This window comes from Drosophila subpulchrella, unplaced genomic scaffold (assembly GCF_014743375.2).
Source record: "Drosophila subpulchrella strain 33 F10 #4 breed RU33 unplaced genomic scaffold, RU_Dsub_v1.1 Primary Assembly Seq354, whole genome shotgun sequence".
Lineage (NCBI taxonomy): Eukaryota > Metazoa > Arthropoda > Insecta > Diptera > Drosophilidae > Drosophila > Drosophila subpulchrella.
Genome location: NW_023665577.1, coordinates 3,171,213 through 3,197,258, shown reverse-complemented (window position 1 = coordinate 3,197,258; position 26,046 = coordinate 3,171,213). Strand labels below are relative to the sequence as shown.

General features: G+C 49.4%; 10 protein-coding genes across 12 annotated transcripts; 4 read left to right on the top strand and 6 right to left on the bottom strand.

The window, feature by feature from the left end:
- Positions 1-382: 382 nt before the first annotated feature.
- LOC119560943 (gastrula zinc finger protein XlCGF57.1-like) lies at positions 383-2,388 on the bottom strand. The gene is made up of 2 exons (XM_037874681.1): positions 2,337-2,388; positions 383-2,284 (listed from the first exon to the last, which is right to left on the bottom strand). The coding sequence occupies exon 2, from the start codon at positions 2,278-2,280 to the stop codon at positions 448-450; it is 1,833 nt and encodes a 610-aa protein (XP_037730609.1). The 5' UTR covers positions 2,281-2,284; positions 2,337-2,388; the 3' UTR covers positions 383-447.
- A 93-nt stretch (positions 2,389-2,481) lies between these two features.
- LOC119560850 (interleukin enhancer-binding factor 2 homolog) lies at positions 2,482-4,001 on the top strand. Its single transcript, XM_037874509.1, has 3 exons — positions 2,482-2,734; positions 2,799-2,927; positions 2,989-4,001. Exons 1-3 carry the CDS (start codon positions 2,570-2,572, stop codon positions 3,883-3,885), a joined length of 1,191 nt encoding a protein of 396 aa, XP_037730437.1. The 5' UTR covers positions 2,482-2,569; the 3' UTR covers positions 3,886-4,001.
- On the bottom strand, positions 3,930-5,588 carry LOC119560851 (sialic acid synthase). The gene is made up of 2 exons (XM_037874510.1): positions 5,218-5,588; positions 3,930-4,740 (listed from the first exon to the last, which is right to left on the bottom strand). The coding sequence occupies exons 1-2, from the start codon at positions 5,551-5,553 to the stop codon at positions 3,958-3,960; spliced, it is 1,119 nt and encodes a 372-aa protein (XP_037730438.1). The 5' UTR covers positions 5,554-5,588; the 3' UTR covers positions 3,930-3,957.
- A 424-nt stretch (positions 5,589-6,012) lies between these two features.
- On the top strand, positions 6,013-8,217 carry LOC119560336 (serine/threonine-protein phosphatase alpha-2 isoform). The gene is made up of 2 exons (XM_037873728.1): positions 6,013-7,315; positions 7,416-8,217. The coding sequence occupies exon 1, from the start codon at positions 6,223-6,225 to the stop codon at positions 7,129-7,131; it is 909 nt and encodes a 302-aa protein (XP_037729656.1). The 5' UTR covers positions 6,013-6,222; the 3' UTR covers positions 7,132-7,315; positions 7,416-8,217.
- Positions 8,218-8,262: 45 nt separating this feature from the next.
- On the bottom strand, positions 8,263-9,108 carry LOC119560337 (c-Myc-binding protein homolog). Its single transcript, XM_037873729.1, has 2 exons — positions 8,974-9,108; positions 8,263-8,910 (listed from the first exon to the last, which is right to left on the bottom strand). Exons 1-2 carry the CDS (start codon positions 8,983-8,985, stop codon positions 8,392-8,394), a joined length of 531 nt encoding a protein of 176 aa, XP_037729657.1. The 5' UTR covers positions 8,986-9,108; the 3' UTR covers positions 8,263-8,391.
- Positions 9,109-9,509: 401 nt separating this feature from the next.
- LOC119559840 (death-inducer obliterator 1) lies at positions 9,510-18,236 on the bottom strand. Its single transcript, XM_037872933.1, has 13 exons — positions 17,744-18,236; positions 17,282-17,686; positions 15,453-17,164; positions 14,921-15,393; positions 14,685-14,859; positions 14,092-14,625; positions 13,892-14,032; positions 12,058-13,839; positions 11,868-11,997; positions 11,625-11,812; positions 11,397-11,559; positions 11,160-11,343; positions 9,510-10,854 (listed from the first exon to the last, which is right to left on the bottom strand). Exons 1-12 carry the CDS (start codon positions 17,871-17,873, stop codon positions 11,180-11,182), a joined length of 5,997 nt encoding a protein of 1,998 aa, XP_037728861.1. The 5' UTR covers positions 17,874-18,236; the 3' UTR covers positions 9,510-10,854; positions 11,160-11,179.
- On the top strand, positions 9,717-10,864 carry LOC119559841. The gene has a single exon (XM_037872934.1). It carries the CDS (start codon positions 9,751-9,753, stop codon positions 10,807-10,809), a length of 1,059 nt encoding a protein of 352 aa, XP_037728862.1. The 5' UTR covers positions 9,717-9,750; the 3' UTR covers positions 10,810-10,864.
- A 402-nt stretch (positions 18,237-18,638) lies between the features above and the next one.
- Positions 18,639-20,364, top strand: LOC119560346 (xaa-Pro dipeptidase). The gene has a single exon (XM_037873742.1). It carries the CDS (start codon positions 18,795-18,797, stop codon positions 20,253-20,255), a length of 1,461 nt encoding a protein of 486 aa, XP_037729670.1. The 5' UTR covers positions 18,639-18,794; the 3' UTR covers positions 20,256-20,364.
- Positions 20,365-20,408: 44 nt separating this feature from the next.
- Positions 20,409-24,224, bottom strand: LOC119560347 (palmitoyltransferase ZDHHC6). Of its 3 annotated transcripts, XR_005221018.1 has the most exons (6): positions 24,069-24,224; positions 23,128-23,312; positions 22,240-22,321; positions 21,205-21,725; positions 20,568-21,148; positions 20,409-20,510 (listed from the first exon to the last, which is right to left on the bottom strand). XR_005221018.1 is itself a non-coding variant. In XM_037873743.1 (5 exons), the coding sequence occupies exons 1-5, from the start codon at positions 24,127-24,129 to the stop codon at positions 20,720-20,722; spliced, it is 1,278 nt and encodes a 425-aa protein (XP_037729671.1). In that variant the 5' UTR covers positions 24,130-24,224; the 3' UTR covers positions 20,429-20,719. The 3 variants fall into 3 exon arrangements, 2 of the variants coding, with proteins under 2 accessions (XP_037729671.1, XP_037729673.1); XM_037873743.1 differs by having other exon boundaries at positions 20,429-21,148; XM_037873745.1 differs by lacking the exons at positions 23,128-23,312; positions 24,069-24,224 and adding an exon at positions 22,552-22,769 and having other exon boundaries at positions 20,429-21,148.
- Positions 24,225-24,498: 274 nt separating this feature from the next.
- On the bottom strand, positions 24,499-26,034 carry LOC119561053 (saccharopine dehydrogenase-like oxidoreductase). The gene has a single exon (XM_037874886.1). The coding sequence runs from the start codon at positions 25,863-25,865 to the stop codon at positions 24,570-24,572; it is 1,296 nt and encodes a 431-aa protein (XP_037730814.1). The 5' UTR covers positions 25,866-26,034; the 3' UTR covers positions 24,499-24,569.
- Between the last annotated feature and the right edge of the window lie 12 nt (positions 26,035-26,046).

Genomic DNA, 26,046 nt, shown 5'->3' with positions numbered 1-26,046 from the left:
TCTTGAAACCGCAAATCGATCCACCGCTCGTCCGTCACGCCAGGCCCTGCTTGGTCGGGCAAGGTACGCTGGGTCTCAGACAACTTTTCTCTTCTCCGACGGTTCCTCGTCGTAGGCCTCTTCCGCTTGTCTCTGACAGACCCGCCGGGCGACTCGCCAGGGTGTGGTCGTGACAAAGTTGGAAAAAAATAGAGTTGACTTAGCCGTGTGATGCCTTCCGGAACTCAGCCACTTGTGTCTCAATTCGGAGATTCCTGATGTCCCAATCCCGAACGTCTCGACGTGGCGATCTCTCTCCTTGTATGCTTCCCACGGGGAGTTATTCAACTCCTCACAGTAAATAAATAAATATACCTTAAAATTGAAGAAATATCAACAGCGATTTATTGATTCGGCTTCTTTCGATCATAACCAAGTATATAATAAAGGTAGTGTAATTCAGTGTAATTATAACTTATGGGTTCGCCGCAGGTGCCGCTTAAGACTTGACTCCTGGGTAAAACAGGCCAAGCACTGTGAACATTTGAAAGGTCGTGCTCCTGTGTGGACTCGGATGTGCACCTGAAGGGTCAAATTTGAGGAAAAAGTCTTCGAGCACTGATTACACTTATATGGACTTCCCCCGGTGTGTATAAGCAAGTGTTCCTGAAGAGTGGAATTCTTTTCAAAAGTTTCGAGGCAGTGGGTACACTTAAAAAGTATTCCTGTATGCACTCGCATGTGATCCTGAAGATGTGACTTATATCTAAAATCCTCTGAGCAGTGGGTACACTTGAATGGTCGTTCTCCAGTGTGTACGGCTAAGTGTTCCTTAAGATGTGATTTTCTCGAAAAAGTTTTTGAGCACTGGGTACATTCAAACGGGCGTTCTCCTAAGTGGATTCGCAAGTGATCCCGAAGAATTGACTTGGTTAAGAAGGCCTTGGAGCACTGGGTACACTTAAACGGGCTTGCACCTAAGTGCACTTGCAAGTGTCTCTGAAGAATTGAGCGGCTTGTGAATGTCTTTAGGCAGTGAGTACACTTGAACGGTCTCACCCCTGTGTGTACTAGAATATGTTCCTGAAGATGCGTATTCTCCGCAAAAGCCTTTGAACATTTGGTACATTTGAATGGTCGTTCACATATGTGGATCTGCAAATGTCTTTTAAGAACCGACTTTATCTTAAAAGATTTTGAGCAGTGAGAACACTCAAACGGCCGTTCTAACAAGTGAGTTCGCAAGTGATCCTTAAGATGTGAGTTATATTTAAAAGTCTTTGGGCAGTTGGTACACTTGAATGGTCGTTCTTCTGAGTGCACACGCAAATGCTCCTGAAGTTTACCTTTGATGGAAAAAGTTGATAGGCACTGGTTGCACTTGAATGGCCGCTCTCCTGTGTGCAATATCATGTGCGTTCGAAGACTTGATTTCACTGTAAAAGCCGCTGAGCACTGGGAACACTTAAACGGCTTCTCTCCCGTGTGCACACGCATATGATCTTGAAGAACGCAATTTCGCAGAAAAGTTTTTGGGCACTGGGTACACTTAAAAGCTCGTATTCCTGTGTGGATCAGTAAGTGTCGCTTGAGGCGTGAATTATTTGCAAAACCCTTCGAGCATTGGGTACACTTTACAAGATTCCCTGTATGCACTCGCATATGTTCCTTAAGATGAAAATTATATGTAAAAGTCTTCGGGCACTGGGTACACTTGAACGGTCGTTCTCCCGTGTGCGATCGCACGTGTCCTTCAAGAACTGCATTGTTCTTAAATGCTTTTGAACACTGAGAACATTTATACGGTCGATTTCCTGAGTGGGTTCGAAGGTGTCGCTTAAGATTCTTTTCCGACTTGTAGGTCTTTTGACATTGAGAGCACTTCTGCGAACTGTTATTGTTATTAGTCTTACAGTCTCCATCTTTGTCATCTTCCTGGGTTTGGCTTCCCGACTGATAGATGTGGCAGTCTAAAACACGATGGTCCTCTTTCTCAAGCGCCTCGTTCTTCCCTGGAGAATCGTCCGTTTTTGGTTTCTCCCCTTTCAGGGAACCCTTGCTCAACTGGCAGTAAAACTGGTAGCTTCTTTCGTAGGTTTTCTTTATATCGAAGGCATTTTGCGCATCGTGCATGCAGTAAGTGCAAATGGTTTCGGGAAATTGATCACCTTGTTCAATTTTAAAGCCGGTGCACTCAGATATCATGGTCGCAATGGAAACTTGCTTTCCAAGCGTCTCTTCGTAGATATTGACCATGTTTTCACAGCTCTTCAGGCAAACACGGCATATTAACGGCTCCATATTTCTGAAAATTAGCAATGTTGATCTCTACTTTCATTTAAAATTTAGTTACTTACGTCTCCAATTACAGGTATGTCAGATAGTTTGCTGCGCCTTCTGGAAATTGCATTTGAAATGGGTAAGACCATCTCCAAAAATATTTATCCATCTATCGTTTAAGAAAGTCCGTAGTACCTATTTCGTGGTATATTTAGCCTGTCTGTCTACGGTCACACTGTTCTCATCCCTCAAAGAAAAACAGAACGCTCCGGCGTTGCGAAAATAAGTAAAAATTCATCCCCACAGGAATATGGTTCGTGGAGCTCTCCGAGGTGGACGCCCCATGCGCGGGGGCATCCGTCCGCCGTTCAAGAAGACCTTTGTGCCCCGCCACCCCTTCGACTTGACCCTAGCGGAGGTCTTCTTTCCCAAGGTGCCACTCGCCGGCTCCGTTGACGATTCGGCTCTGACTGCGGTAAATCAATAAACGCACATGCGTTGCCATGCCGACTTCAATGGGATCTCTATTTGCATTTCAGGCCCTGCTGAAGCGCAACCAGGACTTGAGTCCCACTCCCAGCGAGCAGACGGCCATCGGCAATTTGGTGACCAAGGTGCAGGCTGTGCTGGACAATCTGGTGGTGGCTCCCGGTGATCTGACCACTTGTGTAAGTACTCTATGATTCTTAGCGGATTATATAGAATCTATATCACATGTTTAATGTACAGCAACTGGAGGAGGTGCGTCAGGTGGGCTCGTTCAAGAAGGGTACCATCCTAACCGGCAACAATGTGGCCGATGTGGTGGTCATCCTCAAGACTCTCCCCACCAAGGAATCGGTCGACGCCCTGGCCAAGAAGGTAGAGGCCGACCTGAAGGCCAGCATGAAGACTGAGGTGCTGACCAAGGGCGACCAGCACACCATCCAGATCCACGAGCGAGGCTTCGACATCGCTAATGTCCATGCCAAGGTGCGCATTCTGATCGCAACATTGCCGCAGAACCTGCGCAAGCTGGAGCCGGAGATCCACTTGGATCACAAGCTAATGCAGAGCCATCTGGCCGCCATCCGGCACACGCGTTGGTTCGAGGAGAATGCCCACCACTCCTCGATCAAGGTGCTCATTCGCATTCTCAAGGATCTCACCAGGCGCTTTGACGCCTTCTCGCCGTTGTCAGCCTGGATGCTGGACCTGATCGCCCATTTGGCCATCATGAACAACCCGTCGCGTCAGGCACTGCCCATCAATTTGGCTTTCCGTCGCGTCTTTCAGCTGCTCTCCGCTGGACTCTTTTTGCCCGGCTCAGCTGGCATAACGGACCCCACGGAGCCGGGTCACATTCGGGTGCACACTGCCATGACCCTAGAGCAGCAGGACGTGTGCTGCTACACGTCGCAGACGCTGCTCCGCGTGCTGGCCCACGGCGGGTACAAACACATTCTGGGACTGGAGGGCAATACCAGCATTGTGCGCGAAATGTCCGTCTGGAACGGAGTGTGCGTTTCTCCCCTGACCGCTGTCTACGAGAAGCCGACGGACAAGAAGGAGGGCGACCTCGAGGAGGACATCGAGATGATCGAGAATGAGAACGAGGAGGAGGGCAGCGACGATGGGGCCGAGTAAAACAGCCCAGGCTATTCATTTACAATTGTATTTTATATTCCACATTTCGTATTTTTTGAACAATCTTGACCCCTAAGTAATTATACTACTCCCATGTATGGGTTCATCTTCACCAATGTTGCCTGCTAATTCCTTGCCCACCAAATCAAAGTAGGCCTCCGCAGTCAGGCCGCTGGGTTCACTAACTTTAATGGCCAAGTCGGTCAACTGCAGTATGTGACCTTTTTCCAGACTTCTAGCTGCCACAATGGATTTGCCCAGCTTATTTCGGCAGGGCAACTCGCAGAGCAAAATGGTTTTATGCTCAACATCCTGAAGTGCGTCCTTCAGTTCCTGACCGCCATTTAGTTTTTGTAATAATTCATTGGAAGACAGGGAAACTGCCGAGAGTTCAAAATGATCAATTCCTGTGGTAAGAGCTTTCAACTCTTGGGGTTCGAGGGAGCACCGATGGTCGGAGCCCTTCTGACTCTTGTCCAGTGTAAAATGGCGCTCCACTATGCGTGCTCCGAGTAAAACGGCGGCCTGACTTATGACCACACCGAGCTCATGACCCGAATAACCAATTACTACATTGGGAAAGCGCTCCTTAAAAATGGGTATCAACTGCAAGTTGCAATCTTTGGGCGCAGTTGGGTATGATGAAACACAATGCATTAGAGCGTAGTCCTGTTTTCCAGACTCCGCCATGGTTTGGACAATCCTCTCCACAGTTTCCATGGTCTGCATTCCAGTGGAGATCACCAAAGGCACGTCCAAGCCGGCCGCCTTTTTAAGAAGCGGAAAGTTGTTTGCATCTCCGGAGCCAATTTTAATAAAAGGAACCTTTAGTTCTACTAGAAAGTCCAGAGAACGCTAAAAAAATTGTATGAATTATTATTAATTTTGTTTCTAGTAATAGCAATATTGTTCTCATAGGGTTCGAAAAGGGCAGATGAAAGTCAGATAAAAAGAACCATTCTTTGTAACAGAATTTTGAAAATAACTAAAAAAAAGTTGTATTACTTTCTTACTCTTCTACTTACTGTCTTATCAAATTAATTTTTTTATTGTAGCTAAAAAAAAGATTTATTTAGTGTATACTTAATGTCGAGTCATACGAGAATATCAGTAATGTGATCAATTAATCAGGTCAATCTATTTTAATATTAAGATTACTAGCATTCATATTAGGTATTAGCATTTTTATATAATCTTATTCGAACCCTACTGAACACATTTTATAAATATCATTTACACAAGCTAATAGATCAAAATAAAATTGAAAGTAGTAGGTTGCTTGTGTTCTATTAAAGATCTAGCAAGCAAATAAGATTAATTGGCAGATACTACCTCATCCATGGCGGAGGCTGTAAAGTCAACATTTATTTGCCTACTGTAGGCCTGCAGTTCGCGGTACTGATCCTTGGAGAACTCCAGGTACTCCTTGTGCTTCCCGTAAGTTCTTCCCCAGGCGTGATCGCTGAGATATTCACGATCTAGAGCGGATCGCGTAAACTTAGCTGTCAAATCAGATTTCTGAAACTTTACACAATGGCAGCCGGCTTTCTTGGCCTCGGAAATCATCTTCTTGGCCGTGTCCATGCAGCCCTGGTGGTTCTGCCCGATTTCCGCAATAACATAGACGGCATTTGCCACTTTTCCGCTTATAATATCGGTTATTAGCATTTTTAATTTTCAAAACCGTCCAATTTAACAGTTAATTAAATGATTGACGGGCGTAGGCAGGCAAACTTATCGAATGGCATATCGAGTAAAGTCTTAAAATTAAAAATGAATGGTTTAAACCTAAATTTAATTTACCAAGAGGACAAAAAAAGATTTTAGCAGGTGATAAGAAAGTGAAATACCAACGCAACAAAAGTTAACGATTTTGAATAGCGATAAACAGCCGCCTACCCGATAGCCGCCAAATTCACAACCCTAAGAAATAATCGACTAGATAAGATGGCGTCTTGGGTCTGGCCAGACATTCTTTTTCCGGCGATGGGGCCACTTTGCCACGTGCACACCAGCCATCCCCCTCGCACTGAGGCAAAACGGCACGACGCAGAAGGGCAGCGAGCAAGCGAGACAGGGACAACCATGCGAGTCGGGGCATGACTAACTGCCTGTTTCGCTCCTTCCTGCTGCTCCGTCAATGTAATGTGGACACACTGGAGAAATTTTCATACTAGTTAGCTGTGAAAAGTATTTAGCAGAAATAGTTTTGGGAAACTACAGATTTCGAGGCTATTTCGGCGCTACTAACCATCGTTCGCGGCAACCTCGACACCCAGCAGCAGCAGCAGCAGTGCACCAATTCCCCGGACTCAAGACGCAAACGCAAACGCAAACATGGGCGACGTGATGAACATCGACAGCATAATATCGCGACTTCTGGAGGTGCGTGGGGCACGGCCAGGCAAGAACGTACAGCTCTCGGAAAGCGAGATCCGGGCCCTGTGCCTCAAGTCGCGCGAGATCTTCCTCTCGCAGCCCATTCTGCTCGAGCTGGAGGCCCCGCTCAAGATCTGCGGCGACATCCACGGCCAGTACTACGATCTGTTGCGTCTGTTCGAGTACGGCGGCTTTCCGCCGGAGTCGAACTACCTCTTCCTGGGCGACTACGTCGACCGCGGCAAGCAGTCGCTGGAGACCATCTGCCTGCTGCTCGCCTACAAGATCAAATACTCGGAGAACTTCTTCCTGCTGCGCGGCAACCACGAGTGCGCCAGCATCAATCGCATATACGGATTCTACGACGAGTGCAAGCGTCGCTACAGCATCAAGTTGTGGAAGACCTTCACGGACTGCTTCAACTGCCTGCCGGTGGCGGCCATTGTCGACGAGAAGATCTTCTGCTGCCACGGCGGCCTCAGTCCCGATCTGACCTCCATGGAGCAGATCCGTCGCATCATGCGCCCCACCGACGTGCCCGACCAGGGACTGCTGTGCGATCTGCTCTGGTCCGATCCCGACAAGGACACCATGGGCTGGGGCGAGAACGACCGCGGCGTCAGCTTCACCTTCGGCGCCGAGGTGGTGGCCAAGTTCTTGCAGAAGCACGAGTTCGATCTCATCTGCCGAGCCCATCAGGTCGTCGAGGATGGGTACGAGTTCTTTGCCAAGCGCCAGCTGGTCACCCTCTTCTCGGCGCCCAACTATTGCGGCGAGTTCGACAACGCCGGAGCCATGATGTCCGTGGACGACACGCTGATGTGCTCGTTCCAGATCCTCAAGCCGGCTGACAAGCGTAAAAAGTAATATCACACACTTGCAGCACCACGAGCAGTCTTTTTCTATATAAAACAAATCAATAAGAAAATCAACCAACCCAAGAAACAAACAAAACAAAACGAAACACACCAACAACAACAACAAACACAAGAAAAACAAAACAATCAGAAATAAAATGCTTTGAAACAACACATCAGATCATGGATGCAACGTAAGTGTGGGCTGTTAACGCCTAGAATCGAACAAATCACCTAGTGAATCACACACTCACCCCAACCTTATCTCTGTTTTTGGTCACTTATCATCGGCAGCCGGGGCGAATCGAAATCCGCATGAAAATCCCTCAACAAGTCGGACAGCCAGCGAATGCATGGAGGAGCTGCGCTTCGATCAAAGGACATCATCCTGGGTCCCAAGCAGAAGAATGAAGTTTTTCCTTTTCCCCATTGAGATTTGATTCGCAATTACAAAAACACATTGACAAATACCATGATTAAAAGCCACATACATATTTATTTTTAATAGCCCCGCATATACTTATATATATATTGGTATATCTACCGACCAACCATCCACCCACACTCGCACACACATTGCCTACCCACACCTGCGATTATAGGTTTTGTCCAAATTTTAAACACTAGGTAAACAGGTCCGTACAAGCAGAGCACCCAGCATAATATTGGATTAGTTGTACGGAGAGTAGCTGCTCAGTCGGTCACAAAAGCATGCATATAGAAAGGGGGCCCCGTAGCGCTCTTTGGCTTTAAGAGTATAATGCAAAACAAAACGAGAAAAATCGAAGAAGGGAAATCGTTGAACAGAGGAGAACGCTTGCCAAGAAGTGAAATAAACACTAAGTTTCGACCTTGAATCAGTTTTTTGTTCGTCCACATGCAGTCCGACCAAATGGACCGGACCCCCCAGGAAAATACCTGCACCGAAATCAATGAAATTTATTATTTTGCCTCCAAAACTCCTTTCCGTTCGTCGCCATCAATCAATTCGACCCCCTCCCCGTCATTTTTAAGATGTGTTTTTTTAAAAATTAACTATTATTAATATGTATTATCAATAATCCTTTGTATTAATAAACAAATGATATAAAACGTGTATGAATTATGAAACTGATTTCAATAAACATTTGAAAAATCCATAATTCGCTTCAGTTTTTAATTTCGCTTTATTTACATTTACATTTAGGAAAATACTTAACATTTGTTCTAAATGGATGCGTTCTAATGGGATGTTTTTGGTGTGATCTAGTGAGCTGCTGGCTTTCGAGATCTACTCGTTGGAGCTGCTGGCCTCAACTTGGACGGATGGGCTTGGCTGAGCGGCGACCTCCTCCTTGGGAGCCTCCGCTTTCTCCTCCACCTGGCAGGCCTCCAAGGCAGCTGTAACCTCGGCAACGGCTGCTGGACTTTCTCCAGGTTTCTCTGGGCTGGTCTCCCCGTTCTCCTGGGGCTCGGCGACTTCAGTTGGCTCTGCAGCGGCTTCCTGCGCTTCCGAAGACACCACCTCAGTTGGGGTGGTTAAGGGCTGATGGCCCTGGAGCACCTCCGGATTGATGCTGTTGATGATGCCACGCAGCCGCTGGATCTCGTCGTTGGCCAACTGCAGGTCCTGCTGCAGGCGCTCGTACTTGTCGTGCTGGTGGCGCACCACGCCGATGTGGTTCCGGATGTACTCCATCGGATTCTCGGGCCGCTCCTTAATCACGCGTATGAAGATCTTGGTCAGCGAGTCCAGAACGCTGCCGCGCTCCAGATAGCGCCGGATCTCGTCGCGCTTCGGATCAATGGGCTGCGTCATCGTGGAGGAATTGGGGTTAGTCAGTGGCATTCCAATTTTCGGCAAAAAGCTCACCTTAAAGGACATCTTTGCAAAAATGGAGACAGGTGGTATGACCGAAACTGCAACTTCGAAATATACCAAAGTCAAGCCCCCAAGGTAAACCAGGGCTGCAGGCCCACTATTAAAACGGAACTAGTTCGGTTCCAATCCATTTAAGAAACATTTGTTTTTAAAACATTTTCTTAAGCCTAAAGAATTTCTACACTTTTACAGCATTTTTTAAATATTTATGTTATGCCTTGATTTAATAAAATATTCCTTAAGATTTTCCTATTGCCTTCAATAAAAAGATTTAATTTATGCCAAAAATAAAACATATAGCAATGAATTATATTTTAACTAACAAGGTTTGATTTGCAAAATAATTTAGTTCAAATAACAGTTAATTTTTACGATACCAGGGGCACCAGAAATCGCTAATTTAAATTATTTTTATGCTTTTGAGTCTAATTTCGAACATAATTATTAAAACCATTTAACCAGATAGAAAATTAAAGAAATTTAAAAGAGTGCCTTTAAGGGTTATATTAAAAAAGCGTTTTGGTGCATACATAATAAATTATTTCTTATTGTTATTTATTAACCGTTTTTTAATTTATCCTATAAAATTATTTTACATATCTTCCCAAATTACTGTATTGAAAATATTCAAAACTTAGCGGCCTGGGATCTCTGCGCATGTCAGAGAATTGTATACCTCACAAGTACATTCACTATTTTTATTCCACTGGATACAGCAATTGCGAAAACGGTTTTTCGAGAGGAACACACTCAGAATATCCCGACATAATGATGAACACGTTTGAGAACACCTTTATCCGGGGACCCTCGCCGTCCTATTCCGACGATGCCAACTCGGAGAACGCGCTGTCCGTTACTCTTCCCATCGGGGCAACGATTCCGGATTTGGATTTCTGTCGCGACGACTCCAAGACGGATACGGGCGACTACTTCGACGAGAAGTACAACAGCGACAGCTGCTCTCGCCTGCATCCCGGCCACCAGGGGCGCAACACCTTCGCCTTCTGGACCATCGTGGTTCTCCTCTTGGTCCTGACCGTGGGCAATTTGATCCTGACCCTCACTATTGTGGGTGTCCTGCGCCTGGGAAAAGGCGTCCAGGGAATGGAAGTGATTCCCGAGGTGGATGTGGTCAAGTTCTACGGCTCCACGGACTTGGAGCGGGTGCAGACCAACTCGATCGGCCAGATCCACGGCTTCTCAGACGTCCCGGTGACCATCAGCAGTGATGCCGGCGATGGAGAAGGCGGCGTCAATGTGCGGGTGTTTCGAAATGGCAATGGAGCCACGAACGAACGCGATAGGATTGTCCTGAACAGGGAGGGCATCCTCGTCCAGGCCACGAATCTGTTTGAGGTCAAGGACCCGATCGATAAGGAACCCATTTTCACCACCCACCGTCCGCAGTATAACATTCCGGGCGGAGTGGAGGCGTTGCAGGCCAAGGTGGTGAGTGCCAGCGGCATCGCGAGTCCCATTGACGAGACCCTCGTCCTGGAGAGCGACGGACGCATGGCCATCAAAGGCTCCGAGGGCGTCTACTTCGACGGGGCCACCGTTGATTTCCAGGCCGAGCACCACGTCTTGATAAACTCCACACAGGGCGCCACCGTCCTGGAGGCCGGCACGGGCATCTTCCTGGACATGGAGCGCATCCCCATCGTCAGCTCCGAGCTGGGACTCCGCACGGGCAGTGTCCAGTACAAGATCTGTGTGTGCATGCCGCATGGAACACTCTTCCGGATCGCCATTCCCAGGGTGCACAACGGTCCCAAGATCACGTGCGCCCACTTCAGCGGCAAGGACGATCCCTGCGAGGTCAACTAAGGCGTCCTGCCAGAAATAAAGAGAATCGGTCCGAGTATCGTATCCCTAAAACAAATGTTACGTAGCATTTTTTATTTTCCAGGAAATGTACAGGATTTGATAGAGTATGAAATGAAAACCGATTCTTAACTTGCATTGCAATGCGAATGATGATCCTGTTAATGTGCGAATTGGCGTGGGGTGGGGTTTTGAAAACTAAATGGTTCCAGTTGGCCAGATATAATACAGAGATGGTATAGAGCTCGCTGGATGAGAATGTACACAATGAGAGGCGAGGACAATTTCAAAGCAAGTGTCGTGAATTTCATTCAGAAACTAATAACGATTAGAGGATTAGCGCGCGGGTTAACCTTCTTCCAGGTGGAGCTTCCTAAACACCCGGAGGCGGCGGCGGTGGTGGTGGTAGTGGCGGTGGAGGAAGCTGGCGGGTCTTTGACGAGCTGGGTATCACGCCTGCCATATTGTCCGGCACCATGCTAAGAAGCTCAGCTTCACTTAGATGCGCCAAACGACCTTTGCTCTTCGGCTTTGCTGCTGCAAGGAATCATTGATAATATTCGAAATTGAGTGGAAACCAGCCTACTTACTGAATGAACTGGTCGTGGTGATGGCGTCCTCAGGATTGTACTCCTCATTCCCCTCGTCAGCATTGGAGGGCAGGTCCGTCTTGTCCTTGATGCTGGCCAGGATCTTCGAGAGATTTGGTGGAATTGATATACCGGCTAGTACATTCGATGAGGAAGCAGATCCCTGCAGGAAAACGAAAAGCGAAATGAGAGCCACGAAATGCCAAACTATCTAAATTCAGCACTTACGGAAGGCTCCACTTTAAGCAGGCCGGCTATTTCCATCTGTTGCGCGGCTATTTGTTTGTTGATTTCATTCACACGCCACTCGAGGTCGCTTGGAGCAGTCGGCACCAACTCGTCGTCAGAGCCGCCAGGCGAGTAGGGCTCATCGGCATCGTTCACCACCGGTGGCGGGGGCACCGCTTTAGGTACAGCTGGAAAAGCAGCCATTTGGGTAAGACCATCAAATCCCTTCCAGCTTATACTTACTCTTTTGCAGCTTTGCTATTGGCGCCTTGATAATGGCATCGATATCGAACTCATCATCCTTGGAGCTGGTCGAGTGGGTGCTTGCCTTGCGTTTGAGGCTGTTTTGGGCCGTGAACGTGCTGCGAGATTTCTGCGAGGGAGATAGTAGTTTAAATAAAGTTTGTTAAGATTGCAGTTAAAAATGGCTCACCTTTGCCACCTTGCTGCTTACAACGGGAACCAGAGAAGGCACTGATGGTATCGTTGGCGGAGCTTCTGCAGGTCGCTTGCTCAGACATCGCACGATGATGCCAAGGAGTGTATTCGGTCTTTGGGCGTCCTCGTAGAAGGGAACCGACTCCGAGGTCTGCAGCGCTGGCGGCAACTCATCGCCGGCGCCCAGTGGGAATATGTAAAAGTCCCGAATCTGATCCGAAACCACTCCCAAGACGCCCAGCCGCTGGCGCGAGTCAAGGTACTCGAAGAAGAGATCGAACTTGCGCGTCTCGCTGGGCGATGCAGGGAATATATTCACAATGACCACTTCCTTGGTGGGACTCTTTTTCAGCTTCTTGATGTACTCCCAAACATTTACGCGGGTAATGCGGCCGATAACGTCCATCTGGCTGGGCATTAGGTTGCCTAGTTGGTGGCAGTTACCCTGCACGGGGTACATTACCATCTCAAAGTCGGCCAGGTCGATCATCTTTAGCGTGCCGGACCACAGTGAACTCATGGTCAGGCCTTGCACGTAGCGGGAGTAGTTATCCGTTGGCTCTGTGGCCTTTGTAGAACTGGGAAGCGTTGGAAGCGGCTTGGGTGACGGTTTCGGTTTCCCTAGATTCGCCGCCTGCTCAACTGTTTTCTCAGATTCCAAAATTTGATCGATCAGGTTGTAGGCACTCGGCTCTGCTTTCTTTTCCGGCACCTTTTTGGGCACCGGCGATTGATCGTTTTCCTCTCGCTTCTTGGGCAAGGGCGAGGGAATTACCTCGTCTCTTTCCCGGCTCTGCTTCTCGCGGGATCGATGCTCTCGTTCTCCTCCACCAGACTCTCCTTCGTTGTGGTGCCTGCGATGGCGCTTCTCGACGTTTCGACCCCGACTATTGGAACGACTCCGACTCCGTTTGCGGTGATGGTGCTTATGGCTCTTGTGGCGCTTCTCCTTGAAAGACCCCGACTTCTCCCTGGAGGTGGAACGTTCCAGTATGGAGGTATCTGGTTCACTTACCAGCGACGTCTGCTTTGTGTCAACTGTTGATGACTCGTTGAGGTCCTCTTCAGGCAGCGCAACATCCACCTTCGTGGCTATCACCTCCTCCCCCTTGTGGGTTTTAACGACATAGTTTTGGGCACATGACAGCATGTCCAGCTCAGATTTCTTGATCATGTCCAGCTGGTGGCGATTCTCTTCCTCTCGCCACTTGGCCAACTCTTGGCTGGCCAGCTGCTCAGGTGTCATTCTCACCAGCTGCTTGGGCTCCACTTGCTTGGCACATATCTTCTCGAACAGGGTCCGGTTCTTGCGATCCTTGATGTTGAACATAAGCGACCGGTACTTGGCCTTGTACTTGGCTCCCACGTCTCGTCCAAACGAGTTGAACATTTCCAGTTCCACGCTCTTGACGAATTGATCCACTTCGAGCGCTGTCAGCCACTGGCTTGCTGTCCGGCTTGTGGTCTGCTCCGCAGCTTGGGCCTCCTTGATTCGCGCTAGCAGTTGCTCCCTCAGGGATCGCCGAATGCCGATTCGAACTGGCTCGGGTTTGCCTGTGCTTCGACTAGGAGTGGCCACCTGCGCTGGAGGCGAGGGCTTCTCTTTCTCCTTGTCCTTCTTGGGTAAGGGACGCACGGAAGAGATTCCCAGTGGGTTGACCTGAACTGCGAGTGGTTGGGTTATCTTGGTCGCAGCTTCAAGTGGCTTTTTTGGGACAGCCAGTGCGACAGGTTCAGCGGAGGTGGATAATTCAGGTGTTCGTTTCAAAGGCCGCCTCTGTAAATACAAACAATGCCTTACTTTGCCTACACAATTAAACCAGACTCACCTCTGGGTCGATTGACTGAAGAGTTCCCGACGGCAGTACCTCGAATGTGGGATTCTCCTGAAGCCATTTCCGGAACTGGTGAGCGGCTGGTGCCAAGTGCCCGGTAATTACTCGACCAGTTCTACGCTCAAACACATTTATCTGTGTGTGTGTGTGTTCTTGTATTATTCAAGTTATTGAAATGGTGGTTAGTTTCTTACCCGTTCCACTTTCGATACAGAGTCCGCCTGTCTCAACACGTCCTCGAACAAATCCTTTTTCTTGTTTTTCTTCGCCTCCAGGGAGTTGTTCAATGGCGATTGGACGCTGGCATTGTGTGGCACCGGACTATCTGGACCCTTGTTCGCGGTGAGCAAGTGAATGGTGTTTTGGGCGTACTTCCGTATGCACTCTTCCCCGCAATAAACAGAATTGGAGTTCGCCGGCCGCTTGCAGACCACACAGATCGATTCCGATATGCGATTAACCGGAGATGGTCCCAATTTAATGAAGTTTAACTGCTGCTGCTGCTGAGGGATTGAAGCGGTTGGGAATTTCTTGGCCGGCTTTATCGTGGGGATACGCATGGGTGTGCTGGCTACGGTAAAACCCATAGGCAGTGTTCTTCTGGGCGTTGAGGGGGTCGTAACTTGAACAATCTCCGCTGACGAGGGGAGTACTTTGGTTTCATTTGGTTTTTCCTCGGATTGTGCGGATGTTTTGGTGAGCAACATGTCCGTTATCCGTGGTTGGCTCTGGAAAGTTAAATGATCAGTTAATGTAAACAAGCTTCAAGAAATCTAATTAACATTACCTTCTCCTCCTGCTTTTTAACACATTTGGGGCACTTCCAATCGACGCCCTTTTGTTCCATCTCTGTGCCCATTGCCTTGGTCACCCCTACACAAGTACCGTGGAACCAATCCTCACACAAGTCGCAGCAGATCATGAAACGATTATTGTGCGGCTGACGACAAATACACCAGAGCCTAGAATGTAAAGATAAATGGATATTAAAATTGCAACTTAAAATAATCAAAAAAAGCTTACTTGTTAGGGTCGTCGTCATCCTCCTGAGATTCTGAAGCCTCGGGATCATTGCTCTGACTCGTGTTAAGCTTCTTCGATCGTCTAGGCACCGTTGAGCGCCTGGCCAGCGATGGCTCTCTGGGATTGGGTCGTTTTGGCCCAACTCCCGATTGGCTGTCATTGCTAAGGCTACTAGTGTTGGCCAGCTGAAAAATGCTTGAATCCAGAGATGTTTCACCAAAGGATATGTTGCTCAGATCTCCAGAACTAGTCGAGGCTACTCCCGAGCCTGGAGGACCCTGTGCCCGCCGCTTGGCACGCGTGGTGGGCGCTTCCATGGGAGGCAAGTAAATGACCCGACCGTTCCCACGCACAACCTTTGCTGAGGTAGGCATAGGGGTTACCACGCTCCTCGAGGGTGTACTGCAGGCAATGGGCAACGAGGATTGAATGGGCTCCGCAAGAACTGCATGAGAGGGCAGGTTCGCTTGTGTCTGAAAGAATATTTATAAAGTTAATCTTTAAAATCAAATGTAGGAACCTATACTCCTACCTGAACAGTAGGTGCTTGTGATAAGATTACGGGCGTAGGCAACGAAACAATGTCATCCAGGGTTCCTGGCTCTGTGCTGGCCAGCACTTGCTTCACCACCTCCGCCTCAAACTGTTTGTCCTCCTCGATGAGGCCGACCACGTGCTGGAGGAAATCAGCCGTAATCTCATCTTCGTCAGCGGTCGCCATGATGTCAATGTGATCTACTCCAGCTAGATTTTGTACACCCTGCACCTCGGAAGCTGCAAAGTTTTGCGTGGGCATGGCCCCTGGTGCGGGAACCAGATCCGCCGCTGTGCTCTCTAGCATTTTAACAAGTTTTGGTATATCCTCGTCCGCATTTACTGGCGGCTGTTCCACGAGCGTGGACTTCAGCAGTTCATCCTGCACAATCGAGTTGATTAGATCAAGCTGCTTGTCATTCTCCGCCGCCAACTCGGAGGAACTCTGGTGGGTCTCGATCACAATTTGGGCTGGCAACTTATGCGACTGCGCCGTGTCCACACCGATGGGCATGAACCCCTTGGACGGGGTAGGAGCTTGGGCAGGAACGGGGACCACAATGGGCGGCAGCTGCTGGCTGTAGCTCGATTTTGGGGTACTGGGCGACATGACTGCCCGGTGTCGGAGGGGATCAGGCGAAGATTTGATGGTCGCATTGTTGTTCTCGCCCAGGAGGCTGTTGAGATTGGTGAACACGCCCTTGGGACTGGCCATGTTCTTGTTAATGATTATCTCCTTGACTTCCTGCGGCGAGTTTACGATCCTTCCCAAGTGCACGGCAGGCGTACGGCGTACATTGGAATTTGCTGGTGCCGTTGGCAGTGGAGGTTTCCTGACCTGCAGCGTCTGATGTGTGGGTCGGATCTTAAGGAACGAGGTACTGGGGAGACCTCTGCCGAGGGCAAACACAGTGGGCGTCGCCTTCGCAGGCAACTGAATGATTTGACCGATTTGAGGAGCCTTCTGTTCTACGACTTCCTTGCGTTTCTTTAGCTCGGGGAAGTATTGGGGTGTGGTTGGAGGTGGCGGCAAAGGCTTTACTGGTTTCGTTTGAGCTTGCCTTGACACCTTTCTCACCCGCCTCCTTTTGTTCGAGTTCCGGCCGCCGCTGCGCCTCATATCGAAGTCCATGTCGCTGTCCCTGTCGTTGTCGGAGTCCTGGAAGTCCTCGCTCTCCTCGCTCATTTCCTCCGTATCATAGGACTTGTCGGCGTTCTCCTCGTCAGCGGGGTCCGAGCTTTGGGCATCGTCGTCGTCTTCGATGTAGTCCTGCACAGGAGCAATCACCTTGACGGGAGCGCGCGTCGGCCTTGGCCTGACATTCACCACGTTGCTCGCCATAATCTCCGGCTTTTGTCTTGGCAGTGGCGGCTGTATGGGCTTGCGGATTACCTGCACCTTGGATGGCAGCTGCGCCGGCTGCTGAACTTGGTGGGGCTTAACGGATACTCTCTGGACCTTTACTTGCAGTGGACTGAAGGGAATGGCCTGGACCCGCTTTTTGGCATTGATAAGCTTGACACTTCCCGGAGCCTGCATAATGATCTTGCGGCTCTGGGCCTGCTGTTCCATGGCCATCTTCTCGGCCCGCTTATGATTCTTAAGCTGCTCCGGCGATGTAAAGGGTGTGTAGTTGTGGTCGTTACGGATAACTTCCAGCAGAGCGTCTGTCTCCGGAGTCCTCTTGTAGATAGAAACACCGGCGAGCTCTGTAAATAGAATTCAAATATGTTAAAGACTGCAGGGGTTTTATTTTTAGTTGTGGTCTGAATAATGCGGATAATATATCCTAGATCATTTTGACCACATATGTGTATGTTATTTACTCAGAGCATTTTTCACAACCATATCAGCCGTGTTGTCCGCATAGAACTGCTCCACCCGCAGGCCCACGATTTGGGGTCGCTCCTTGGGTCTGCGTCGTTTCCGCTTCTTGATGGTCTTGGGCTTGCGGCCAGCACGCCGGCGGGTGCGAGGGGCATCGGTATCCGTCTCCGTGGAGTCACCATTGTTCTCCTCGCCGGTGTTTTGGTTGTCCTCGTCCTGGGCGTCAACATCGCTGGAATCGTCGCCGCCGGTTTGGCTGCCGTTGTCGCTGTCCAGCTCCGAGTCGGTGGCCGCGTCCATGAAGCTGGCCAGCTCCTCCAGCCGTTCGGCTTCCTCCTGGTCCACCATACTGGGCGTGGGCGAGGTGAGACGCACCACGCTAATGGTGGAAATCGATTTTTCCTCTGCAGGAAAAGAGTGTCAGTTAGGGAGCAATGAAAACTTGCAGGCAGGAGACTCACCCATGATGTTCCCGATGGCGCGCTCGTCGAAGGAGACTCTATTCTTGCTGTAGACCACCACCAGATTGGAGTCGCCATCGGCTGCTGCCGGCCGGGCGCTGGGCGCCTCCGTAAACACCGAACTGGACATGCCGCCAACTGCTCCTGATCTTGGCTAGCGGCGCATTGGAATCGGCGGGCCACACAGCGAGCACTTTATCGACTCAGAACAGAACGACTCATTTGTTGTTGCATCCGCCGCGTTGTGACGCCGACATTGGGTATCGGGATGGAAACGGGTCACTGGGGTTCGCTGGTCGTACGTAATACTGGTTATGTTCCACAATCTGCTGCCACAAGTCGGCCGTTCGTTTGTTTGTAGTTCGGACGCAGAATCCGCTTCTTTCTCGCTTTAAAATGCAAATTCTTCTCAATTATGAAAATAAAATTTGCAATAAAAGCCAGCTCGAGTGTGACCAGACTTGGGTATGCTGCCGATGTCGTAGATTATCGAAGTTCTCTGCTCCACGGAACCAGCTCACGCGAAAACTAGTTCTCTGTTTATTAGGGGAGTCCCATATATTTACATACTTTATTAAATGTTTTAATACTTCTTAAATTGTTTTAGTTCGTTCTCTAAAAATTGTTTATTTTTGGAAAGATTATCTGCAGGTTGCTATTTGAATCTGTTAAGTTACAATTTATAAATGATATTAAAACAAGTTAATTAAAAAATTGTATTATTAAATTATAGTTAATTTTAAATCACGTCACAAAACTAGTTTAAAAAAATAGTGGACAAATGGACATGCTTCGATATATTTGTATTTGTACTATTCGGCAAACAAAACAGCTAAACTTAAATTCACGATCGGCAAACAATTTTTTCAAACTGGTTTGTTTTGGCGTTCGTCCATCGGTCATACTGTTGCAAAACAACAACAAAAAACACTGATAAAACACACATAATTTACTGCCTTTGTTAGCCCCGGCTATCAGCTAATCTTACTGGGTTGAGCACTCGTATTGTTGTCCAGTGCGCCAGTTAAACTTTGTCCTCACCCGCAACACCATGGCAGCCTACCAGATGGGATCGGGCCACGCAGTGCCCATGACTCTCTTCAGGGACAACAGGGATCGCGCCGTGAAGGCCATCCTCAAGGAGCTCCTGCCGGGCCTGAAGTTCGATGCGGGCAACCTGCTGGTGCTCCTTGAGGGCGGCAAGGACAAGAGCCTGTACAACACCGACGTGGACTACGTGTTCCGGCAGGAGTCCTACTTCCAGTACTTGTTCGGGGTCAAGGAGCCGGGCTGCTATGGCGTCCTCACCATCGATGTGAAGACGGGCGACCAGAAGAGCGTTTTGTTTGTGCCCCGCTTTCCGGATGAGTACGGCACCTGGATGGGCGAACTGCTGGGCCTGCAGGAGTTCAAGGACATGTACGAGGTGGACAAGGTCTGCTACGCCGACGAACTGAACACCTATCTGGAGAGGGCGTCGCCCAAGCTGATACTCACGCTGAGCGGCACCAACAGCGATAGCGGGCTCACCCTTCAGCCGCCGGAGTTTGAGGGCAAGGAGAAGTACGTGACCGACTGCGATCTGCTCTATCCCATCCTTTCCGAGTGCCGGGTGATCAAGTCACCCGAGGAGATCGAGGTGCTGCGGTATGTCGCCAAAGTTTCCTCGGACGCCCACATCAGGGTGATGAAGTTCATGCGCCCCGGTCGCATGGAGTTCGAGGGCGAGTCCCTGTTCCTGCATCACGCCTACTCCGTGGGCGGCTGCCGGCACGCCTCTTACACCTGTATCTGCGGCAGTGGGACGAACTCCTCGATTTTGCACTATGGTCACGCAGGAGCACCTAACAGCCGACCCGTCCAGGACGGCGATCTCTGCCTGTTCGACATGGGCGCCAACTATTGCGGCTATGCGGCAGATATTACCTGCACTTTCCCTGCCAACGGCAAGTTCACCGAGGACCAGAAGTTCATATACAACGCTGTGCTGGATGCCCGCAATGCTGTCACGGAGGCGGCCAGAGATGGAGTCTCTTGGGTAGACATGCACAGGTTGGCGGGCAAGGTGATGCTGCAGCGCCTCAAGGAGGGCGGCATGCTGAAGGGCGATGTGGAGGAGATGCTCGAGGCAGGTGTTTCTGGAGTATTCCAGCCCCACGGTCTGGGCCATTTGATCGGTCTGGATGTGCACGATGTGGGCGGATATCTACCTGCGGAACCCAAGCGCCCCAGTGAACCGTGGCTGAGCAAGTTGCGCTTTGCCCGCATCCTTAGGGCCGGCATGTATGTGACCATCGAGCCGGGCTGCTACTTTATCAATTGGCTGATGGACAAAGCCTTGGCCGATCCAAACATTGTCAAGTACATCAACGTGGAGGTGTTCAACCGCTTCCGTGGATTTGGAGGCGTGCGCATCGAGGACGATGTGCTGATCACTAAAACTGGCGTCGAGAACTTTGCGATCGTGCCGAGGACAGTTGAGGAAATCGAGGCAACCATGAGCTCGTCATAAATAAAATTTACAGGCTTACAGCTTGGGAAAAAGTATCGTACACTTATGCATATGTTATATACTGGTATCATAATCAAGTTATGGAATATACAATAAATAAATATAATGATGTCTGGTTGAACTTTTGATTACCCTTTACAAGACTAGCATAGGTTATTTCATTTTACATCGTATGTATTTATATATATTTTATTATTTCGCCAAAGAAAATGCTGCAATGACTATCTGAGAGAGGCTAGCGATAATACTGACCATCTGCTGATACACAACTTGATTAACTTCGATTCACATCAAGAGCTGATATCAACTTACGCGTTTTTTATTGGTCGACAGTGGTAACAGAGTAAACGAGACGGCGGCCTGGCTGAAAGCGTGTAAGAGTCAAGACTCCAAGCAGTGTCTATTTATATTTACAAGCCGGAAGCGGCATGGAGTGCCTTGAGTTGATCTCTGCCCGATTCGGGCTACATGTACTTTTTGACGTGTCCGTTTCGTTGCTGCTGTTTTAAGTGGCTGTGGGTGTTGCCATTCTGTTTCGGAGGTGCCGGTGCATCGCTGTCGCCGCTGGACTCCTGGACCGCCTCGATGACTTCGACCGCGCTGCGGCGGGGGAACCAACCGCGTATGTGACCTTTACGCTGGCGTTTTTTGTCGCCAGCCAGCTCCTTTTCGGAGGGCACTCGCTCGCCGAACAGCCAGTGGTTGCGGAAGCGGGTGACCTTAATCAAGTCGTCGGGTCGCAGGCTGATGCGTGGCTCGTCGGAACAGGGAGCGGCCACGCAGACCCGCCATCCCTGCGAGAATATGGGCAGCCAGCGCCCAGTGACGGGTCTGGTGCATCTGAAAGTGCGGGTTCGAGCACGTTTCTCCTCTTTCTGTGCCAGTTGTTCTCTCTGGAAAAATGGCGGGTAAGTCTACGGTTTTCAAAACACTTTGTTCACCTGCTCACCGTCAATGTATACTGATCACAGCCCTCCACAACAGGCCACTCGATGCCATCGCCTCGCTTTTGGCACTCATCGTTGAACACCAGTCGCAAGTTTTGGCGCCAGCCCAGATCGTAGGGATAGAGAAACTCGTCGTCGCTGTCGGCATTCCTGTATCTGCGGTATATGGCCTTCTCCACTATCCAAATCTCTATGCCCGTCTGGTTGGTGACGATCGTCTTCAGCTGGATGAACAGCAGCATGCTCAGGCCTATGACTACTCCGATGGCCAGACCCATGCCTAGGATGCACATGATGATGCTGGCCAGCGTGAACTGGACGCTGGCCAGGTGTGCCAGTCCGTGGGTGAGATAGTAGTAGCGGTATATGCCGCGCCAGAAGGTGCAGCAAAGAACCACAGTGCCCTGCATGCTGCCCAAAATGGAGAAGAGCAGGAAGTAGGTGAAGTAGGCATGGTTGGCCCAGCCAACGCAGTGATTAATCCACGGGCAGTGGTGGTCCATCTTCTTTACGCAGCGGTCACCTGATTTTGGAAAGTATACAGCGGATCAGTTCTAAATAAAAAGTACATTTTGCCTTTCGCTATAGCTTCAAAAAATCATACATAATTTCTACAATTGATGTACATAAATATGAAGCTTAATTTAAACTGCCACGAATATGGGTTACGGTTTTTAAAGATTTAAGGTCACCTAAATGAACTATTTTAAACTATAACCTAGATGTGTAACGATAATTTTAAAGGCTTTTTTGTTTAATTTGGATTTTAAAGGGTACAGCTAATTTACCCATTCACAATTAATAAATTGTAAGAACCATTAACTACTAAATTGGTTGATAAACGTCTTAAATAAAATTTACTAAAAGGTTATAAGTGAAAAAAAAAGATTTTTTTATCTACACATTATTCTCCTTAGTTATAAGGCAGTTATTTTAAAGTTCAAAGCTATTGTGGCAATTGTATATTATTAAGCATTATTCTTAAATTATTTTTAATTCTCATGCAAATTTTTATTTAATGGCAATTTTCGACTTACACTTGCGACAGTGATGGGAGCGTGGGGCCTTGTACCCCTCACACTTTTTGCAGTACTGCAGGAACTCGGCGTCCTTGGGATCCTGCCAAAATTTAAATTCATTAAAATACAGAGAACGAGCATATTATTCGTGATTTATGCGCGTTTCCCGAAACCGCCAGGTACAACAAAACCTAACGACGCACGGCTCATTAAGTGACCACCTGCCATTGCCCACAGACCTCCTCCCAACTAGCCCGACTAATCCGCCCCTCTTGCGTCTGGACCCGCCTACAAAACATTTATGCAAATTCGGGTAATTGCATTACGGACTTTTGGGCCCCGTAGAATGCGTTCGCGTGCAGGGTCCGCTTGGAGGTAATGTGAGGAGTCGCCGCTAATAAATTATATTTGGGTCGCGCCACGTCCGGACAAAATGAATGGGAGTCGCAAAACGTTACAGCCGACGGCGGCTCTTGCACGACATCTCTGGATTCTCCGGTGGGCCCGGATTCTTTAAAATAAATTGCAGCGTTTAATTGGCGCGGATTATGCGATAAGCAGTCACACACGCCAAAGGGCTGGCTTGGCCCATTTGTCTGGCCAGAAAATCGGACAAGGAAACCCCGCAGGGACCGATACCCAAAGCCCTCAGCACCTACTCTTCGTACGCTAAACAATTGCTTCCGCTTTGGAATGACGATGCACAAAGGGACTGCGAAAACACCCCCTTGGACAAAGGGCTTTGGCAGTTCGTGACGGGTCAACCGTTTTTCGGGCCAATGGAAGGCATTATCAATGGTAACAGGTGTCTCCAACAAGGTGGAGGCGGTTGACAAGTTATCGTGTCACAACAAATGCTTCTCCCCACACCGTTTTCATTTCCCTGGGCGTTCGTTCTCCAGTTACCTTGGGCTGCCACCGTTTTGGCATCAGTCCGGGACCTGTCAACGTGGCCATGACGTAATTGAATGTGGCCAGCGTGGAGAGGAGCAGGAACAGGGCCTGGTGGGCGAATCCGGCGAATGATTCATTCGGCGGCCACCACATCGAGTTCATGTAGAGCGTCGTCAGCGTTATGCACTTGATGATGCCTGAAAGCAAAGAGGTAGATAAACATTAGTGATTCATATCCGAAATATTAATATACATAGTTAGAGGGACCTAGCCCTGTTTTTTGCTTGAATGGGGGTGTTTTTGGTGGACATGCTTCGCTTGGCAATTGCGTGCGTAGGAAATAAGGCCCATTTATTTAGTTTATAGTCGTTTTCAAGTTGATTAGCCGGCACCACGGTCTAGTAATGAGAAATTTCAGCCCTTCGTTGGCTGATTCCGATTCCGTATCCTTTTTAGAAGCAGCAACAAGCGGTCGGCGTCTTATAAAGCCATTATGCCGGGAACAATTGTATATCAGTTCAATATCGTGGAGGTCTGACCCGTCGCCGGCCAAACGGCCAATTTGCACGCCATGTTTGGGGCTCCGTGAAATTCCAGATAGGCTCCAAGGACCAAAGTTACCCGGGCAATAAAAGCGCAAACGACATACAACTAAAACGCAATTAGCGCGGCACATTAAGCAAATTAAAAGTGCCCGGTGGGTTGACAACCGATTGGAGCTCCGGGTGCTGTATGGTGTGGTGGCATGTGAAACACGATATGGCGCAGACATAAGGGGAGCGGGGCGTGGTCGCTGCAGGAGCCGCCCCCATAATTGGTCGCCCACATTGCGAGCAGTTCGTTCACTCCAAGTCCACTTTCACCCGTTTGCAAATTGGAGGCCCATCCCTTCCAGACTGATAGCAATTTGTGTGCCTCGAATAGAACCGCTGATTAGCCCGGTCACTACTTACTCAGGGCCGTAATTGGTCCCCAGTGCAGGAATCGTCGGAAGCCGGATATTTCAGCACTCATGATTTGTATATTTTCGCGGTGGCGTCCAAATTGGTAATGGCAAAAGGTAAACAACAAGGTACCAGAAGCGATAGCGATGACCAAACCAATCGGTATCGGTGTGACCGTGCGCTGAAGTCCCTTGAAAACCGCTGATGGAACTAGTTGAACCACTAAATTCGAAAAGGGCTGAACTGAAACCGGACTCAAAAGGAAAGTAGAGCCCCTAATTCCGTCTAGAAAATTAGTGATTAAATTAGAAAGGAAAGTCATATTGCTCAGGAATTAATCTCAAGTTCTTATCAGGCACACTCAACCATTTCAAAACGTGATATAAATAAATATTTTATGTTACTGAAATATTATATACAATTCAAAAACATGAGTACATAATTTTTAAAGAAACGTAAGTCATAATTACATTTATTTGTATTATTTGTATTAAAAAACCATTATAGACATTACTTGTTCGCCACAATCTCGAACTTAATGCCGTGCTCGTGCTTCTCCAGCTCGCTGATAAGATTGGTTTTACGGAACGCAGCACCGGGTGGCAGGACTCCGCCAGTGCCGGGCATCTTGTCGCTTTCGTTAAGGATGGTCTTAGCCGTGGAGAGCAGAGCTACGCAGGTGGATCCATAGCCGGGATTGGGACCCGTAATTTGCACGGTCAAAGTCTTCGTTGGCGGAGAGCTGTACTGGTCCAAGCTCTCGGCCAGTTGTTCGGACTTGGGCCAGCCGGTGGCCTTCATGGTCATCCTGAAGAAGGAGCGCTCCATTCTAGCCTCGCTGGGACCTTCCCGGGAGGCCATGCCGCCGGAGAAGAAGCTGGGGTACTTGAGCAGCAGCTGGCGGCCAAAGGAGAACTTGGCCAGAATTCCAATGACAGAGGCGAAGAGCACAACAACACTAGCAGCGAACCACGAGGGGTAGGTCATGTAGGCCTGCATCTGGATGGGACGCTTCTTCTCCTGCTCGTAGAGGAATCGCTGCGAGCGCATCACCACAGAGCGATCTGTTTCGGGGAACGGCAGGATAACCTTGTTGTCCACCTCGACGGCACGGGAAAGCGGCGATCGTGCCTTCAAATCCGGCTGGAACTTGGGCAGGCGTTCGGGGAACAGCTTTCGGCGGATGGCCACCGACTCGCTTCGGTTGGCAATGGCATGGATGGCGCTCTCCCAGGTGCCGGTGTTCAGGGCAGCACTGCCCGTTCCCTTGGTGCCTCCCTTGACGCCCATGTGGACAAAGTTCTCCACCGAGTTGACCACTCCGTCAAAGTTCTTCTCCACAAAGGTGACGCCCATGTCGGCGGGAATGGAGTCAAAGCCACAGGCGCTGATCACGTATACGCCACGCTCCTTGGCAAGATCGTGGTAGCGCAGCTGCATGGTCTCCATGTACTGGGGCTCTCCGCTGACATCCACATGGTGTGTGCCCGCCTCAATGCAGGCCTTCACGACCTTCTCGCCGAAGAATCGATACGGACCGGCCGTATTAATCACGATCCGGCAGCGTTTGGCCATCTCCAGCAGCGACGCCTCGTTGTCCACATCCGCAATCACGATGGGGGTTTGTGTGAGGTCCGTCTTGGACTTCGCCCCCATCTCCTTCAGCACAGACTGTAGCTTCTCCTGGTTGCGACCGGCGATGCCCCATTGCAGGCCCTTAAGCACGCTTACCGCCTCGAAGACCGTGTACTTTCCGGTAAACCCGGAGGCACCGAAGATGATGGCATCTAGTTTCTTGGCCGCCATTCCAGAGTTCACAAAATATGCGCTAGTAATGATGTGATGGCTAGAACCGTGTTATCAGCTCCAGACCCAGAGGTAATTCGGCTGCTCCGAGCGACTGGCAAAATGTTAATAGTGCTAATCGCCCCGCGTAACAGCTGTATTTATTGCAGATAGTGGCGTCGTGACTCCACAAAACTGTATC

What these genes read in the sequence shown, in the direction of transcription:
- LOC119560943 (XM_037874681.1), bottom strand. Translation starts at nt 2,280, where the DNA reads ATGGAGCCGTTAATATGCCGTGTTTGCCTGAAGAGCTGTGAAAACATG.
- LOC119560850 (XM_037874509.1), top strand. Translation starts at nt 2,570, where the DNA reads ATGGTTCGTGGAGCTCTCCGAGGTGGACGCCCCATGCGCGGGGGCATC. An exon ending in ACGATTCGGCTCTGACTGCG is followed by an intron (nt 2,735 to 2,798) that starts GTAAATCAATAA and finishes TTTGCATTTCAG; the next exon opens with GCCCTGCTGAAGCGCAACCA. An exon ending in CCGGTGATCTGACCACTTGT is followed by an intron (nt 2,928 to 2,988) that starts GTAAGTACTCTA and finishes TTTAATGTACAG; the next exon opens with CAACTGGAGGAGGTGCGTCA.
- LOC119560851 (XM_037874510.1), bottom strand. Translation starts at nt 5,553, where the DNA reads ATGCTAATAACCGATATTATAAGCGGAAAAGTGGCAAATGCCGTCTAT. An exon ending in CAGCCTCCGCCATGGATGAG is followed by an intron (nt 4,741 to 5,217) that starts GTAGTATCTGCC and finishes CAATTTTTTTAG; the next exon opens with CGTTCTCTGGACTTTCTAGT.
- LOC119560336 (XM_037873728.1), top strand. Translation starts at nt 6,223, where the DNA reads ATGGGCGACGTGATGAACATCGACAGCATAATATCGCGACTTCTGGAG.
- LOC119559841 (XM_037872934.1), top strand. Translation starts at nt 9,751, where the DNA reads ATGATGAACACGTTTGAGAACACCTTTATCCGGGGACCCTCGCCGTCC.
- LOC119559840 (XM_037872933.1), bottom strand. Translation starts at nt 17,873, where the DNA reads ATGTCCAGTTCGGTGTTTACGGAGGCGCCCAGCGCCCGGCCGGCAGCA. An exon ending in GGTTGTGAAAAATGCTCTGA is followed by an intron (nt 17,165 to 17,281) that starts GTAAATAACATA and finishes TTCTATTTACAG; the next exon opens with AGCTCGCCGGTGTTTCTATC. An exon ending in TTAAAAAGCAGGAGGAGAAG is followed by an intron (nt 14,626 to 14,684) that starts GTAATGTTAATT and finishes TTAACTTTCCAG; the next exon opens with AGCCAACCACGGATAACGGA.
- LOC119560346 (XM_037873742.1), top strand. Translation starts at nt 18,795, where the DNA reads ATGGCAGCCTACCAGATGGGATCGGGCCACGCAGTGCCCATGACTCTC.
- LOC119560347 (XM_037873743.1), bottom strand. Translation starts at nt 24,129, where the DNA reads ATGAGTGCTGAAATATCCGGCTTCCGACGATTCCTGCACTGGGGACCA. An exon ending in CTCCCATCACTGTCGCAAGT is followed by an intron (nt 21,726 to 22,239) that starts GTAAGTCGAAAA and finishes TTCCAAAATCAG; the next exon opens with GTGACCGCTGCGTAAAGAAG. An exon ending in GTGATCAGTATACATTGACG is followed by an intron (nt 21,149 to 21,204) that starts GTGAGCAGGTGA and finishes CCATTTTTCCAG; the next exon opens with AGAGAACAACTGGCACAGAA.
- LOC119561053 (XM_037874886.1), bottom strand. Translation starts at nt 25,865, where the DNA reads ATGGCGGCCAAGAAACTAGATGCCATCATCTTCGGTGCCTCCGGGTTT.